The sequence below is a fragment of the Beta vulgaris genome, chromosome 5 (assembly GCF_026745355.1).
Source record: "Beta vulgaris subsp. vulgaris cultivar EL10 chromosome 5, EL10.2, whole genome shotgun sequence".
NCBI lineage: Eukaryota > Viridiplantae > Streptophyta > Magnoliopsida > Caryophyllales > Amaranthaceae > Beta > Beta vulgaris.
The window spans coordinates 44994831-45012979 of record NC_079206.1 but is presented as its reverse complement, the minus strand read 5'-3'; the positions used below and the strand labels follow the sequence as shown (position 1 = coordinate 45012979).

Genomic DNA, 18149 nt, shown 5'->3' with positions numbered 1-18149 from the left:
AAATCATAATTTTGAAGTTAGACAAGGAAAAAAATTATTACTTTTTTATAGTGTTTCCTATATATAATAAAACTTTTACAAATATTTGGACGTATCTTTTTCTATTATATAATAGCGATTAATTATCAAGGTAAAAAGGTTTGTGTAAAATATCATTCAAGAATCAAAGTACAACATATCTCTATTATATAAGGGAAGGGGGGGGAGCTATGGCGTCTCCGAATGAAGAGACTATGTTACCCCCTTCCCATTCTAAATTACAAATTTACTTACAAATCAAAAGTGGCTTCAAACAAAAATACCAAAAATATAATTATAACAATCTATCACTCACAAACTACAACCTATGAAAAAATTGACTTGAAATTAAAGTGTTCACTTTCTTTACAATTTATGAAGTACTGTACTTAATTCGAAAATCAACTAAAAAATATATTAGAAATCATAAATAAATTCAATAAAATGTCTATTTTGTTCATAGAATATAACTTTGAAAAGTAAAAAAAAAAAAAAAAGAATGGTGAGTGACTTAAGTGATAGAAACTAAACCAATCAAATTTTGCAACTAAAAACAATTATACTTCGTATGTCTAATGTTCAAATTTTGACTCTTATGCCAAAGAAAATCGAGTTTCTGTTTTAAAAAAAAATAGTATATTAACAATCCGTCTTGCATGGACCCGGTTCATACTAAAAATAGTGTGGACCAGGCCCAGGTATGTGACCGGTTAAGAAGTACTCACTTATACACTATATCAAAAATAGATACACTATATGATACATAGGTACACTATATGATAGATAGGTACACTATATCAAAACTACATACACTATATCATACAGAGGTACACTATATCCTATAGGAACACTATATCATGACTAGGTACACTATATCCTATAAGAAAATATTTACTTAAACGCATTACAGAAACATACACTATATCAGAAATAGATACACTATTTCAAAAATAGATATACTATATTATACATAGGTACACTATATCATTTTAACATACACCATCCTAAACTCACGTGATATGGATCGGGTGCATACTAATTAGTGTGCACCGGGTTCATATTAGTTTTTTCAATCCGACTTGCGTGGACCCGGTTCACACTAAAAATAGTGTGGACCAGGTCCAGGCACGTGACCCGTTATATCACTTTAACATACACTATATCATTTTAACATACACTATATCACTTTAACACACACTATATCACTTTACACTTTAACATACCCTATATCACTTTAACACACCCTATATCACTTTAACACACACTATATCACTTTAACACACACTATATCATTGTAACACACACTATATCACTTTAACACACACTATATCACTTTAACATACACTATATCATTTTAACATACACTATATCATTTTAACACACACTATATCATTTTAACATACACTATATCACTTTAACACACACTATATCACTTTAACACACACTATATCACTTTAACACACACTATATCATTTTAACATACACTATATTATTTTAACATACACTATATCACTGTAACATACACTATATTACTGTAACATACACTATATCATATCAATATACACTATCATAAACTCACGTGATATGGATCGGGTGCACACTAACACCAGGTTGATATTAGTTTATATCTAGTTTTTTTAGTATATTAATATGATAAGATGATATGATTTTGTATCAATCAATTAGTTTTGTCGTAACAACACCTTACACGGGTCCTACAGCAGTTAATTATAAAACGATCCAACACCACCAGTACTCCAGTAAGCAGGATATCCAATTCTTTCGCGCTACTACATCAAATACACAACGTAATCTCAGAATTTTCTCCTTCTTCGTTCTTCCTACTGAATTATATCCACAAATTGCAACATTACTCACACTACAAATACAATCCATTAGGCATTAATCCCAATAAACACTAGAATCTACCTCCAAAAAACCAACAATGGCGGAAACTGAAGACTCAAAAATTGATCCCAGAAACGGCTACTGCTCTGCAACAAAAACATACCACACTCTTCGAGAAAACTTCCCTCTTCCACCTCAACATTCTCCTCTATCAATCACAGATTACATTTTCTCTCTCCTCCACTCCAACCCAAACTTCTCTCTTTCTTCCCCTGTCCTCATCGACTCCTCCACCCACAATTCTCTCTCCTACTCCGACTTCCTCAACCGAGTCAACTCACTCTCTTCCTCCCTCTCTTACCTCTCCTCCGGCCACGTGGCACTCATTCTCTCTCCTCCCTCTATCCACGTCCCCGTTCTCTACCTCTCTCTTCTCTCCCTTGGCGTCGTCGTCTCCCCTGCCAACCCCCTCTCAACTCGCTCCGAGTTGACTCACCTAATCCAACTCGTCAACCCCTCCATCATCTTCGCCGTCTCTTCTCTCTCCTCCAAACTCACCTCTACCAATTGTCCTATCATCCTCCTCGACTCGCCCGAGTTCGACTCGTTGCTGACTCGCCAACGAGTCGAAGAGGGTGTCACTCGTCGGCGAGTTAAGGTTTCTCAGACGAGTTCAGCAGTGATCCTGTTCTCGTCAGGGACAACGGGAAGAGTAAAGGGAGTTGAGTTAACTCACCAGAACTTCATTGCGTTGATCGCTGTTTTGCACCACCGGAAAATGAAGGCGTTGGCGGAAGAAGAAGAAGGGGAGGAGAAGAAAGGTCCGGCAGTGTCGCTGTTTTTTCTACCGTTGTTTCATGTATTCGGATTCTTCATGCTGCTTAGGGCGGTAGCAATGGCGGAGACGTTGGTTTTAATGGCGAGGTTCGATTTTGAAACGATGTTGAAAACTGTGGAGAAGTACAAGGTTTCATACATGCCGGTTTCGCCGCCATTAGTATTGGCGTTCGAAAAATCGGAACTGACGAAGAAATATGATCTGAGTTCACTTGAGTTTCTTGGATGTGGTGGTGCTCCTCTTGGTAAGGAGCTTGCTCAAAGGTTTAAAGCTCGCTTTCCTAATGTGGAAATTGGACAGGTACGATTAACTTGCTTCATTTTTATGGGATCATTTTAAGAATATTCCTACTTTGGATTATAAATAGTACTATTAAGATTTCTCGCTACATGATCCAGATTCCAGACATTCTCTTAGAATCATGTAAAGTTAGCATTCTTTTTAAGAACAGTGTGCCCAAATTTGAGATATACTTGCTATATTTTTAGAATAATCATAAAACTTTAGTTACTATTGAAGCTTTACTGCTTTATTTGATTCAGTTTTGATATATGCAGCATTAAGGGCTAACAATAAGCATTAAACATTTAAAAAAAAAAAAACTGTAGTAGATTAGAATTTCAGGACTACATCACTCGTTGATATGTGTTATTGATTTTTAGTTATAGCTTTTTATATTCATCCATTAGGGGTGCATATATCGTCTTCCTACATGTTATACTTGATTGCTCCCTCCTCTTCCCTTGCTTTTATCTGCATGAGTTCAGTGCTTTATTTGACAGAAATGAGCTAGTGCTTGTAAATGTTTAGTTTAATTACATATTACTACTTATTAAGTAGTGACTGCTCATTGTCTTTATGGTCGTTATTATTTATCATCATTGTTATTATTTTTTATAGTTAACAGTCACGGAGTCTGATTGTCAGAGTAAGTATTGTGTGACAATCGAGTAACTGAATGTGCATCGAAATAATTAAGGCAATAGGAAGAATTGATATGTATTAAACAAAATGAATGAGGATTTTTATATGGAACTATCAAGTATTGAACATCAATTCTCTAGGAAGCTTGGTAATGAGAAGAGTAAGAACCGAGGGCATATGAGCTGGTCCTATGTCAATTCTATGAACCTTTATGACAATGTTTGAGAACTTGGCTGCACATCTTATTAAGTTTATTGGGTTTTATCATTGAATATGAGAGTTGAAGGCAAGGGTTTTGAAGAATACTTTGGATTAGTGAGGGTACCACTAATGGACAAGGAGAATGCATTAACTGTAAAACTAATATTTAAAGGAGACTTAGGCAGATGTTTTTGACTTTAGGGTTCTAAGCCAATCTTGCTACGTTTGGTTTTGGTTAAAATATTGAGTATGCATATTACTATCATTGGGTTTTATATATGATAAGTATGTGTGACAAGTGACAAGTTCCGGTAAGAGGACTGCTTTTTTGACCTAATGTGCAAGTAGGGAGAATCTGCTGACCAGCTGATGTCTTATGTTGAAAGATTGAATAATGTTAACTTGGTAGAAACGGGATTAGTTAAATAAATTAGGGAACATTTGTCGTTAAAGACCTCACATGGGAACAAATTATTACAGTATATTGGCTGATTGGATGTACTTTTTGAGTCTCATGATTTTTGATTTTTGTTGAGTTTATTATCTGAAACAAGCCTACGTGTTAGCATAACATATTTTCTGTATGCAAATTACAATGACAAACTCAAGACTCCCCCCTTTTAACTTGACCTGATCACAAAGGACATTTTGAAGCTGTGATGAGTATTACATATTTGCATATGACAGCACTCTTTTTTAAATGCTGTTTTCATATGTTGCATTGAAGATGGTATTAGGTTAGGCCAGTTTTAGTACATAATACCATAGATTTAATGCTTCTTGAGCAATAGTGAGGTAAATTGTAGAATTAGTGGAGCAGATCTCTGTAGCTATGGAAGTGGAATTGTATGGATATGGATAATAGCTGGTCTGTTTTGTATTTCGGATCATGCAAAACTGAAACTGCTAGGCAAGGTCCACTGGTGAAAGTTGGACGAGTATAATGACTATGGTATTTGTTTATTTTGATTTACGTAACATGCTGGCTACAAATACATATTCAGCAAGTACAAGGCATTACTTTCATGGGACTTTGTATGACACTATGACTTCAACACATATATTATTATAGTCATTTCTTTTGCTCGGCTTCCTTTGGTATTAGGGATATGGCATGACTGAGACAGGAGGTGGGGTAGCATCAACAGTTGGACCTGAGGAATGCGAACAATATGGTTCTGTTGGCCGTCTACAAGAGCACATGCAAGCGAAGATTGTTGATCCCTCAACTGGAGATGCCTTGCCACCTGGCCAAGAAGGGGAGCTATGGCTGCGTGGTCCAACCATCATGAAAGGTAAATTTTTGTTGGAGCTCTGCACCTGTCCCAAACAAGTGTACTTATATGGATTGACATAGATACTCGCGTGAAATCCTAAAATATAAAAGGAAGTTGGAATATAACGTCATACCCATGAAGGGCCATGTCAATATGTCAATTGAGTCTTTTATTTTTGTTCAATGTGGTAAAGGAACAAGTTTGAGCTTTTTTTATCGTAGAAGGTTAATGTAGTCTATTCTTGGAACGAAGGGTGATGGCGAAACAATCAAAGTAGCTAGAAAGGAGAGGGAATTTATGCCTAACATTAGCTTTGACTATTGACATATTATTGGATTTGCGGAAAACTACGGTTATTAGTATAATTGATTTGGCTCAAGTGCAGCTTAAAAGAGTATCCTTAGGCCTTAGTCACATTCTGGATCTCGTAAGGGATAACAAACTTGACCTTTAGGGCATTAGCGACACAAACATTATCTCCCTAATACTCAAATTGGAGCATTTCATGATCTTTGCTAATTTATCATGCTTGCAAAGATAATATTATTTCTAATTTCTACCGATGGATTGGCTCTTAAGTCTTACCCTAATAAGATGACCTTAAATATCCTTGTAGTCTCAATCCGAAATTCCGAATTCCTACACCTATCAGCATTCAGTTTGAAATAATTATGTGGCTTGCCTGAAAGATATCATTGTGGATTGGACTAATTATGAAGTTTGTTTGAGACACATTGTTCTGGGTAGTAACTAGTAAAGATCTAGAGTTTCATGTTTTCGTATCTCTAATAGCTCCCATCTTAAGAATATTTATGGACATTGTTTATTGTGAAAAATGACTTTGTTGCTAGTTTGACTTTAGTATGGATCTGGGATATCAACAATTGAGGAGGATAGTCTAGACCACTTATATTATTGTAAAAGAGGATTCATCCAAAACAATTGAGTGATGGGCAGTGGTGGATCCGGGTTACTAAGTTTGCAGGGGCACTAATTAATCACAAAATTACATTAACTAGCCAATACAAAATGAGTGTTATTATGAGAATTATGTTCAAGATACTTTCATAATATCATATTTTTTTGACTGTTAGGGGTGATGTACTTGAAGAATATAAATAGATAGAGTTAGACGAAGGGATGGCTACTTAAGGGATTAAAGAGAAACCAAAAAGCTAGGAAGAGTAAACTAAAGATCAGGGAATCAAATAAATGAATAAACAAGAAAGAAAAATCAATGGCCATCTGCAAACAGTAGGAATTGATCCTTAGTCCAAAGACCATGTGCAACTTCGCCAGAATTCATTCAACCACTGCGGCAGTTACGCAAGTGTGCTAGTATAGTGCCTTTTTTCGTCGCAGATATCTAAACAGAGCTTTATTTGGATTATTATCTTTGTCTATGCATCACTGCATCTGCCACTTTGGTGCTCGTTTGTTTACTTTCGGTGCCTGAACAAAGAGGGAACATGTCATATCAGGGGTCACCCTAATAGTGACTATAATAACCAAATAATATACTCCCTCCGTTTCAATTTAGTTGACATTTTTAAAATCACGGACTCCTAGGCAATTTTTGGAGAGGACAGAGATAGAGAAAGAAAATGAAAGGGTCCCATGTGATAGGAGAGAGATATAGAGAAGTTATTACTCAAAATAAAAGTCACAACTAAATTGAAACTATCTAAAATAGAAAGTGTCACAACTAAATTGAAACGGAGGAAGTATGTATTTTATGTGGGTTTTTGTTTGCTTTTTCTCCAAAAGCTTGACTTGGGTGCACTTTTCTCTGAAACTCTTGCAATTGTTAGGCTTGTAAACATTTCTTTCTGACAGGTTTGACCTAGACAATATGTACTCCCATAAGTACGTAGTTTTTGCTGGAGTGTCATTTGAAGAGCTTTGTTGGATATGTCTATCTTTCTAATTACTGGTTTCCTTGAGTTTTGAAGGAAGAAAATCTGCTGTTATGTTCCCGTGTTTTAAAGGAAACTTTTCTTTGATATCATCTGGATCCTTGTGAATTCTTGAGTGAATTTTATATGCTCTCACTGCCGGATTCTTATTTAGTATTACAACAACCTGCTTTACGTAATTGGGTTTGTTTTTGTAATTCATCGGACTTGACTGCATTAATTTCTAATCAGTAATTGGCTGCCTGATCTTTTTTCTAGTGTAGCTTTCAGCATGCCAAAGATACTCCTAAATGCTTCATTTCATGTCTACTTTATATTTTGATGCATCTGAAGGATGATTTGTTAAACTTTTCTGTCTGGCTTGACATTAGATATTTGTATTATGTTATTAAGATATTGTTTATCTCATGGAAGCTCTTTGGAGTAGGTTTAGGAAAAATCGTTGTGCCGTCAGCCATGTACATTTAGGATCTTGATCCCATCTCTTCCTAATATATTACCAATGGGCCAACACTGAATACTATATTCTTGCCCTTATGTGTATAATTGGTATTTGCTAGGTTTATCTGTCAGTAATTTATGTAATGGAAATTCGGAAAGGTGAAGTTCTGTCTGGTGTTGATAAGTCATCTTTGGTTAAAACAAACCATTTTGACTGTGATGTTTGTCTAATAGAAATGGTGACAATGGTAGGTTATGTGGGAGATAAGGATGCTACTGCAGCAACTTTTGATCCAGATGGGTGGTTAAAGACTGGTGATCTTTGTTATTTTGATTCTGATGGATATCTGTACATTGTTGACCGGTTAAAGGAATTGATCAAGTACAAGGCATATCAGGTTACATATATAGCCATTATTTAATGAGGGGGGGGGGGGGACAATCTGTTTCAAATTCATTTCTGTTCTTCCATATATTCACTGGATCATGGCCTATTTTTATCACCAGGTTCCTCCAGCTGAGTTGGAACGTCTGCTACTATCACACCCAGAAGTTGCTGATGCTGCTGTCATTCCGTAAATCTTCTTCTTGTGCTCTAATATTTCACTTTTTGCTTTTGCATCCTTTTTTTCTGCAAGAATGGACATGATTTTGCAAGCTTATAAGGTTATAATTTTTCTATGTATTCGTGCTCTATATTCATGAAAATTCAAACTTGTAGATCAACTTGTAAGTCTTTTATCGCGGGGGTTGGGGGTGGTTTCAATCCACCATCTCATTTGTTTTGCTTGGGAGCTCTGGCGGATCTAGGATTGATATGGGGTGGGGGAAACTCACACATAAATTCAAATATGTATGTATAAAAATCTTTTATTTCATTTTAATATAAATAATTATGTCCATTTTAAAGGTAAATATGATAGGACATAATGGGGGTGTACAATAGGAAATACGATAGGACATATGGGCTGGATGGGGTTTCAAGTGGAGGGGTGGTGGATTCGGCGGTACACCCCATTAAAGAGTAAAGAGTATTACAGAATGGAGAGAGCATTAAAAGAAATTTCTTCCAGCTTTCTTATTCCGTGGTCTGAAATTTTCATTGAAATCATAACAAGCCAAGAGTATACACGATTATGAGTAAAATTTAAATAAAATGAAAACCCAATCTGCAAATAATATAGTGAGGAGACAAGGGTCATCTTGTAATCGACCTCTACAACCATAATAAAAGGAAATACATAAAATACAGTAAGCCAAGTGAACAAAAGTACTTTGCAGAGCCAAATGACCAGCAAAGTTGAGGATGTCTGGAATTGAACACGGAATATCAAGCCATTTATTCTAGTGGTTGCACAATACCCTCACCACCTGATCCATTGCAGATTTATGCTAATTATACTCCGAAACAAGATTTTCATATATTTTTTGGATCATGGGGCTGGCCATTGCCCGGTTAGGCCACCCCCTAGATCCCCCAAAATTATCCTTTTTGTATTAGTAACTATTCTCTCAATTAGATTGTCTTTTTCACCTTCAACTCAGATCTTTCATTAATTTATTCCATTTTCAAACTATTGCTACCCATCAACCAAATGTTTGATGAATCTTGTGTCTGCTAACTGACTGCAGTTATCCTGATGAAGAAGCTGGACAAATACCCATGGCATATGTAGTCAGAAAACCAGAAAGCAGCCTTACTGCCTCCCAAGTGATGGATTATGTTGCAAAAGAGGCATGTTTTTTATTTATTTTCTTCTTTTTTTAATGTTGAGGGCTATACATTTTTTGCTAGTCTAGTTTAGCCAATCTAAAACAATCAAAGCTGAATATCTGCTGCAATCATATGTTAAGCTCTTAATCATAACGTTGATTGTCCAATTGTTTAGTTCACAAAGGACAAGGGATGGCAATCGGGCTGGGCTGGTGCGAGAGTAGTTTCCCTGATAGCATACGCTCTATATCCACCACCTACTATCTCCCATCCTTGACCCGGGTTTGGTACCAATCCCAATATCCATAGCCACACCTGCAAGTACAAACAGCCACATGTCCACACCTCTAGAAAAACAAAAAAGAATTACAACTTGATCACTCCAATACAGCACAAGTATATTACATTGGCGTCCATGTTAGCAATGAGTCAATGACATCCTACTTTGTACTCGGTAATAAATGGTGGTCATGATAATGAATCTATATGTTATGAAAAGAAAGTAACATGCTAATGCCCATGGACAAGGTAATAGTGCCTGATCTACCTTTGGTGTTCATAAATTTGCATTGCCACTCGATACCACATCTAAGGTGGTAATGTATGTAATGAAAATTTATGAAGATTAAGAGGTATTTGGCATGAACCAGGTTACTCTCGACATGAACAGGTTTTACCATGGACATTATCATGTCCTATCATCACAAATTCATAGCTCATTGCTATTACCACAATTCATTACCGCCCACCAAACTGCTCGTGAGTGCTCTAAAAGGTTGCATTTAGTAGGACCACTTTAGAGTTTGAAAGTAGTGTAAACAACTTCCTAGCAATCTGAACGTTAAAGCTGAAAGAGTCTCATGGCAATTGTGCAATTAGGGCTGCATTCTTTTGACATTCCCACTATCCAATCCTAACCAAGAGGTAGGAGCCTTGTTACGCATTGAGTTTTTTTTTAGATACTGCAAAAGTTTGTTTGGTAGCTAGTATTATATGGTGGTAACGGCAAGATTTTGCATGTAATTATATTAAGAGAGACTCATGACAATCCCCATGGTATAAGAACATTATCCCCACATTTGCTTATTTTCATAAATTTTCAATACCAATCCATACTACCTCTAAAATGGTGATGGATGGTATATGAAATTTGAGAATTAAAGGTATTTGGAAATGAACGAGCATTAACATGGAAATTACATGGCAGTTACTTTACAAAATTACCTATGAATTCATTTTAATTACCGCCTATCAAATGGGTTGTAATAGTACAAAACTACAAAATTTCTTTTTAAAGTGAGATTGTCTATTGGATTTTTTAGTATAAACTATATTTGTTTTCAAATGCTTGATCTCTTGTTGAGAACTTCGATTGATGTTTCTCCTGAGACCCAAAAGTAGGTCTTGCATTCAATTATAGTGGGGGCCTTTTTTTTCACTTCTTGCAGGTTAGTCCATATAAGAGGGTACGCCGTGTTTCTTTTATCAATGCTATCCCGAAGAATCCGTCAGGGAAGATCCTTAGGAGAGAGCTTGTCAGTCAAGCAACAGCTAATCCATCTAAGCTGTGATTGTGATTAAACAGTAGTAGTTTCCTGCAACTTACCTGTATCAGTTGCTTGGCTGCTTAATGATGCTTAGTGGATTTGAAGTTTTATCCCCTCCCTACTCATCATCTCTACCCTGCTCTAGTACAGTACGAGAGTTGCTCCCAGGAGAGCTTGGTGCCAAGATACCTAAGACGTAGCACAGGGTGACTGTGGCTCTTATTTGCAAGGGTGACATTGATTAGAACTATCATCTTTTAGTCGTATTAGATTATCTGCAACTGAAATCTTGGAGATGATGTGTCGATGCTCAATCACATTTTCAAGGGGTGGTTCAAATGTGTAGATAGCTTTTCATTCTTTACAACTACAGAAATCAAATTTTGAAGCATTGTAAATGTAATTGACATATCATGCACCTTTTTGCTGGTAAAAGGAGAGGCATTGATACAGATATACGTGCCATTGCAACTCCCATCAAAGGAGTAGTTCCCCACCCAAGAGCTACTTTACCATATTCTGAATTCAACGGTATCAATAAAGCCATCATTTATCAAATGTTGTTCGATGATCTGGTTTGATTTTGAAATCTGCAAAAAATTCTAATTTATTAGTAAAGAGTTATTTTAAGTCAATTTCATTTTCATTTTTTTTTGAAGGAGAAATTTCATTAATTGAAGGCCAAATGACATCTACAATAGATATTAAAAAAAACACAAGATACAATCAAACAATGTTAAATCAAATTCGTCTTCGAGACAACTACAATGAACCACATCGAGCAATACAGCGTAGTCTTCTTATATTTGCTGAATCAAACAGCTATTGATGAGGAAGCTATCATTCTGACATACTTTGAGAAGAATATTCTTGATCGAACCATGTTTACTGCATCCGAGATTCCAATACATTCATGTTGAGTATCAAACTTCAACTAATGAGAACAATTTCTCATACCTAAAAACAAAAAAACTATACTCACGACTCCCATAAGGGAGAAGAAGATCTCCACAACAGAGACTAAAAAAATCCCATAAAGAGATACTAATTTATTTTACAAAACTAAAAACTGAAAATGAAAGGGGGATAGGGGCATACCATAGATGAAAACATCCATGGCAGCCCCTAACTAATAAAGAAGGGGTAGGGGAGGCTAAGATTTAGAGAGAAAAAGAGAGAGGCAGAAGGGGGCGGCAGAAAACCAAGTGGGACTTAATTTCATTTTCATAGTACTGTTTTTTTTTTTTTTGTCAATTGATATAGATATATGTATTTACCTAGAAATCTTGTTTGTTAACCCAAAAAATATAATTATTAGCAACTTTCACAACTTCCAGCATAAGGGTGGTTCTCACATGAAAACTATAACTATTAGTGATTCTCATGTTTCTTTTATCAATAATGTAAGGAATCAATTAATTATTGATTCTTCGAAAAATATTGACCAAAAGCGGTAGAATTAATTATTGATTCTCATGTTTCTTTTATCAATAATGTAAGGAAACAATTAATTATTGATTCTTCGAAAAATATTGAACAAAAGCGATAGAATTATTTCAAGCATTAGTGGAATTATTCTCCAAAATTTCAAGCAAATCATTGATGGGAAATCAGGATGTGATAGGGCTGGCAAAAACTGACCCAACCTGATAACCCGACCTGAAACTGACCTGAAAATTCCGGGTTTGGGTTGAGATTTTTGACCTGAAAAAAAATGGGTCGACCCAACCCGACCTGAAAATATAATGGGTTAGGTTCAGGTTGACTTTTTGAAACTGAAAATAACCCGAAATGACCTGATTTAAAAATAATTTATATTATGTCAGGTTAGCCCTTAGTTGGTTAGGTTATAATATTGGGCCGAGCCAAACTCACTTCAAAGTTCAACCTGAAAATTCCGGCTTTGATTGTTGGAACTTAAACATGTTACATGTATAGTACCTTTCTGAATTAAACTAGCAGTTCTTTTTACCATTGGATATTTAGATTTTTATTTCAGGTCATTTTGGGTTAGTTTCGGGTCAACCCGAAAAATATAAGGTCGGGTTTGGGTTGAGGTTTTCGACCTGAAATATAAATCAGGTCGGGTTTGGGTCAGGGGTAAGTGACCTGAAATATAAATCAGGTCAACCTGAAACTGACCCAACCCGACCTGATTGCCAGCCCTAGGATGTGAGAAATAATTAATTGCATTTCTTTCAAGATTTTGAAGAAGGAAAAGAACAAGAAATAGATTTAAACCAAAAGCACGAGAAGCAGCAACAAAATCATATCAGCAACGACGGGGCATCAATGGGGAAAACGCCTCTAAACAAGGTGGCGCACCAGCGACACACTAAGAATACAGAGAAATGTACGCAAGAATTTCTAATCTTTTGAGAAAAAAGTTCGACGTTACCATTTGTTGAAGCCTTGTTGTAGGAGGTCAATTTGATTGTATGATAGCTTCGAATTTGACGCTGGAATTGCAGTTGGAGGGAAATTTCTCCGAGAAGCAAGAGAAAGACACAAGGAAGAGAGTCGGAAAATCACTACATAAATCAAGTTGAAAATTAACAATGTAAGCATTAAAAGTAATTGTAAAATCAACTTTGAGAATCGAATTTAGACCAAAAACAAAGTCAAAATTTTCGATTTGGGGATTGTTTGTATAGTTAAGCATTGGTGTAGAGATTCTAAGGGTTTGCGATTGAGGTTTGGAAAGAGAGAGAGAGGAATTGACGCGAATTTGAAGGAGAGAGAAAATGAAAGGGGATGGTTGTGATGGTGGAGACGACGAAAAAGGAGTGTTAGTATGGAGGAAATGAAGGCGAAGATATGGTTGTTCCACATTGTGGGTGGAGGTGTTACACAAACGGACAAGGAAAGTGAACTAACTGTGAAACAAATATTTATAAAGACCTTTTTACAAAGCTTGCTTACTTCATACTCACTCTGTCTTTCAAAGGGTTTCTCATTATTTTAGTTACAAATATTAAGGTAAACTGAAGAAGTATTATAGTGGGCCTTAGTTGCATAAAATTAGAATAAAAATTAGAGTTGATATATTATTTACAAATTCTTTAACGAGGAGAGAGATTGTGGCCCATTATTTTTATATATTATCATACTACCTCTGTATTTTTTTAGTTGCACCATTTGCTTTTTCACATTTGCCGAGACGATTCTTTGAACGTTAATATCTCTTATTGGGTGCAAGTAAAAAATATAAAAATTTGATATTTGGAATCCTCGCATTGAGACGAATCTAACAAGACCCCACTTGACTATGTTTTTTCTTATATAATAATGCGAGATAACTTAACAAAGTTGATTGATGAATAGTGCCACCAAACCAAATGGTGCAACTAAAAAAGTACGGAGGTAGTATTTGTTAATAAATAAGAGAGTAACATAAAAGGTAGATTAGATTTAAATGAGTGTAATAAGGAAATTAAAAATGTATTTGGGACAAACATATATAAATGGAAAAATAGGAAAGTATTTAAGGATAGAAGGACTATTTTCTCGGAAGTTGATGAGAGATTTTTAGTGTATTGTTAAGGCACCAAAAGTCGCTTTTCAAATTATATTTATAATCCTAACAAGCAATTACTAAAGATAAAGTAAAGGTAAGTCAATGGTCGATCCACAAGAAAATTGAGATTAACTAAAGTTTAAACAAGCTTAAATTGCCTAATTGAAGGGTGTTATGGCTAAAATTTTAGGATGACGCTAAGCAATGAAGCAAGGTCATTGACGCTCCAACGGCTGACGTTGACGTCTGACTGAGTCAAGGTCCTAAACCGATTGTCCGAAAGATAAGGAATGACCAGTGTTATAATTTGTTAGGCTGCCAACGCGAATAAAGCTAGGGGGAAAGTGGCATCAAGCTAGGGATTCGGTTGAGACTGAACAGGGATCGTGCGGAGCTACCTATGAGATCCTTGGAGGTCCATTGCAACGAGGTTTTGACTGTGTAAAGAGTATTTAAGCTGTAGAAGAAGCTGAGAGAAGATTCATTCAAAAAGCACACACCAGAACTCTCATCTCCTAGTTACTTCACACTAAAGATCCCCAGTTTTTTTTATTTATTTTCCATTCAACACCCTTTGTATTTAGATAAACTAACATAAGTTAAACTGATTGTCATTCACTCTAATTGACGATTGCATATAGTGGATTGGTGGAATCACTTCCACCCGCGGCTTTACGCACCTTTATTGGGGTTTTCCGCATCAACATTTCTTTATGTCGCTCCCCTGAAAATACACTTTTCGTATTCGCATACTATTCATTGCATAAGTCTGGTTGTCGTTGTCCCCATATTGGATTACGTCGCAAAGGCGAAATTCAGCATAAACAATTTGGCCCCCGCCATGGGCCACAACCAGATCAATCACTTCTTTCCAAACTCTATCGAAATGGTCGCACCAATGAGCATTGACAAAATGCAAAAACTCTATGATGAAATGAAGGCGGAGATAACTGAAATGAGAAAAGCCAACGACGACTGTCCTCTCACTTCTTATCCTCGCAAGAAAAGATCCAAAAGTTACAAGAAGAATTGACCTCGACGAAAGCATCCATGACCCGACATCGCGTCAGTATAGATGATATTCCCCTCATAAACCCTCTCACTGATTTCGACAACACCAAGTCAGACGACGTCGAAGGCTTTGTGAACAGCGTTCCCCTGAACAATCAAGACAGAGGTAACCTCGATAAGACTCCCGAGAATGGAGATGAAGACCCTATGGCAAAGCGGATGATCCTGATCAAGTAGCAGAATTAACGCTTGATGAAGCTTATGTCTCAGCTCCCCGGGGAAACCATGCCCAGCGTTGTCAAGCATCAAGATGGTTATGCAGCGTCACCGTTTGTTGAGAAGATTTCAAAGGCATCGCCCCCAAAGAATCTCAATCTTCCTGTCCTCACTGCCACATAAGACGAATCAACCGACCCCACTGCGCACGTCGCTCAGTAGAAGCAAAGAATGTGGCTGCGTCCATCCCATGACATCTCGTTGAAGTGTGCATGTGCAAGTCCTTTGGGGCTACCTTGACCGGATTAATTCTCAAGTGGATCGGGTCTCTTAAGCCCGAAAGCATCAACAACTTCTCAACCTTGGTCAATAAATTCTATGATAAATTCAAAGACAGTCGTAGACTGGATAAGCAGACGAGCGACCTCTATGGCATTGTCTAAGGACCAAGAGAACCTGTTCGCAATTATTATAATCACTTTAATAAAGAGATGATTAGAATTAAAGATCTTGACACTAAGACTACTATTGAATGTTTTAGGAAAGGTCTCATCCTTCGTTCGAAGCTGTACAACCGTTTAACAAAGTACCCGTCTTCCACGTTCGAAGAGGTGAAATCAAGGGAATTAGCTCAGATGCGGTTGGAGGAAGACAATGCCATTCTCAACACCATCTCCACTCGCCATGTGTCAGAGAGCGCGAGCGATCACAAGGCCTTTGTCCCCAAGAAAAATAACTGGCGGATTCATCCCTACAACCGTCCTAATCAGGTACACAATGTTAACGATATAATTGAAAATGCAGGTACTGAGGTTAAGGCGGATCACCCGTCATACCTTGACATTGGATCCTATGGATTCTCCGTCAACGTCGGAGGTGTCGTTAATGTAGTAACAAAGATCGGAGCGCCTGCCCATTGGTCGAGGAAGAATGATCGTCCAAACACTCAAAAAGACCAAACTAAGTGGTGTCAATTCCACCATGATCATGGCCACAAGATGGAAGAGTGCATCGCACTCAAGCGAGAGGTCACGTTCATGATGAACAAAAGACATCTCCAAGATATCCTAATGACAAGGGAAAGGCGTCCTTCGAGCCAAATCCTTCTAAGCTAAACCCGCATGCATCCCCTACTCACGTCAAGGTAATAAACGTAATCTCTAGTGGATCAGATGTTTGTGGGCTAACATCTTCAGCAACCAAAAGGCTAGCCATAGAGGGATCCCCCTCGTCCACTGTTCCTAAATCTTGCAGGTCCGATGATGAACACCAATTGGAAGCAATGTCTATCACTTTCGACGACGATAATGTGTGCGACGAAGAATACCATGATGGATTAATCATCTCTTTGACCATCAGTAATTGCTTTCTACGATGTGTGCTGGTAGATGGTGGAAGTTCAGCCAACATAATCTTCAAAAGCACCCTCGATGGTATGGTCTTTGTGATAAGGATATAACTAAAAAATCAAGGAAGAAATTTTCGCTTGGTCGACCGGGCGGAAGCCCGATTCAGCGTTCCTAGTTAATTCTGCCGATCCTTTTACTTTTCCCTTCTTCACTTTTTTCACTTTTTTCATCTCTTTCACTCTTCATCTTCTCAAAACCCTCTCTCTTTCTCCTCAAAACCTCCATAACCAACGTCCATCCTACCTTTCTCCACTCACAAATTTCATCTTTCCACTCAATTTTCTTCACCTCCCATCACTTTTCTTCATCTTTCTCACACCAAAATTCACCCAAACCCCATGTTTTCTTCTTCCCACTTCAATTCACTCCTCTCACAAGTTTTTTTTCCACCATGTCAAGGCCAAACAAGAGGAGACAAAGCACAAGAGGGGAATCAAACAACCAAATTCCACCAGATCAAACTTACGCAGAGGTAATTTTTAAAACTTCAGAGCAAAAAAGAATTCATAAATTGAAATATCAGAATATAATCCCCACCCGTTTTGTTGATACAAATTCTTTGCATGCTTTAGGTATATATGATGAAACTAAGACTTTGTTTGAGAAATTGGGATTGTGAGCAATGTTTAACATGTTTTTCAGGACATACAAGCATCTTACGCTTGAATTTTTGAGTTCACTAGAAGTAGGGAATAAAAATCAACTTTTTCGTTTTTGCCTTATGAATGAGGACCGAGAATTAACCTTACGCCAATTAGCTGCTATTTTTGGCCTCCTCCTTACTGATGAAATCGTCCCCCTCCCCATGTCCACATTAATACCTTGTGGACAGCATTCACCGGAGAAGAGGTAGGAAGTTAACACCTAGCATATGTCTGCATACCATATCCATTTTCCTAGTCTTCGCTACTTACATCGATTTTTGGGATTCACACTTTTTGGGGCGTGCTTAGCCCCACTCCTGTCAAAAACAAGAGATTTTTCTGATGGGTAGATATTTGTTTCCCAATTTTGATTACTTTGGGTCTTTCCCTACCCATTTGTGTCCCAACAGAAGCGGACTGTCGCTAATTTACTGCCTTGTTTAATGATGGTAGTGTTAGGGGGCAACCTACTATTTTAGGTGGCCTCATTACCGCTATTGCTGCTCATTTTGGTTATAGCCCTGACATTAGCAATGCCGTAGCTGGTCCCGCTGAGATTGGTATTGATTATATGACCAATGCTAAATGGATAACCACTTAATCTGCCAACAAATTTAGGTGGTTTATT

The 18149-nt window shown here is 37.1% G+C and overlaps 1 protein-coding gene across 1 annotated transcript; it reads left to right on the top strand.

Moving 5' to 3' along the window:
- Positions 1 to 1769: 1769 nt before the first annotated feature.
- LOC104893505 (4-coumarate--CoA ligase-like 9) lies at positions 1770 to 11282 on the top strand. Its single transcript, XM_010679614.4, has 6 exons — positions 1770 to 3004; positions 4935 to 5124; positions 7716 to 7861; positions 7971 to 8038; positions 9096 to 9198; positions 10626 to 11282. The coding sequence occupies exons 1-6, from the start codon at positions 1964 to 1966 to the stop codon at positions 10746 to 10748; spliced, it is 1671 nt and encodes a 556-aa protein (XP_010677916.1). The 5' UTR covers positions 1770 to 1963; the 3' UTR covers positions 10749 to 11282.
- Positions 11283 to 18149: the final 6867 nt, after the last annotated feature.

Excerpts from the sequence above, each read along its gene's own strand:
- LOC104893505 (XM_010679614.4), top strand. The coding sequence starts at position 1,964 with ATGGCGGAAACTGAAGACTCAAAAATTGATCCCAGAAACGGCTACTGC. Across the intron at positions 7,862-7,970 it reads TCAAGTACAAGGCATATCAG|GTTCCTCCAGCTGAGTTGGA; the intron begins GTTACATATATA and ends TTTTATCACCAG. Across the intron at positions 8,039-9,095 it reads GCTGATGCTGCTGTCATTCC|TTATCCTGATGAAGAAGCTG; the intron begins GTAAATCTTCTT and ends AACTGACTGCAG.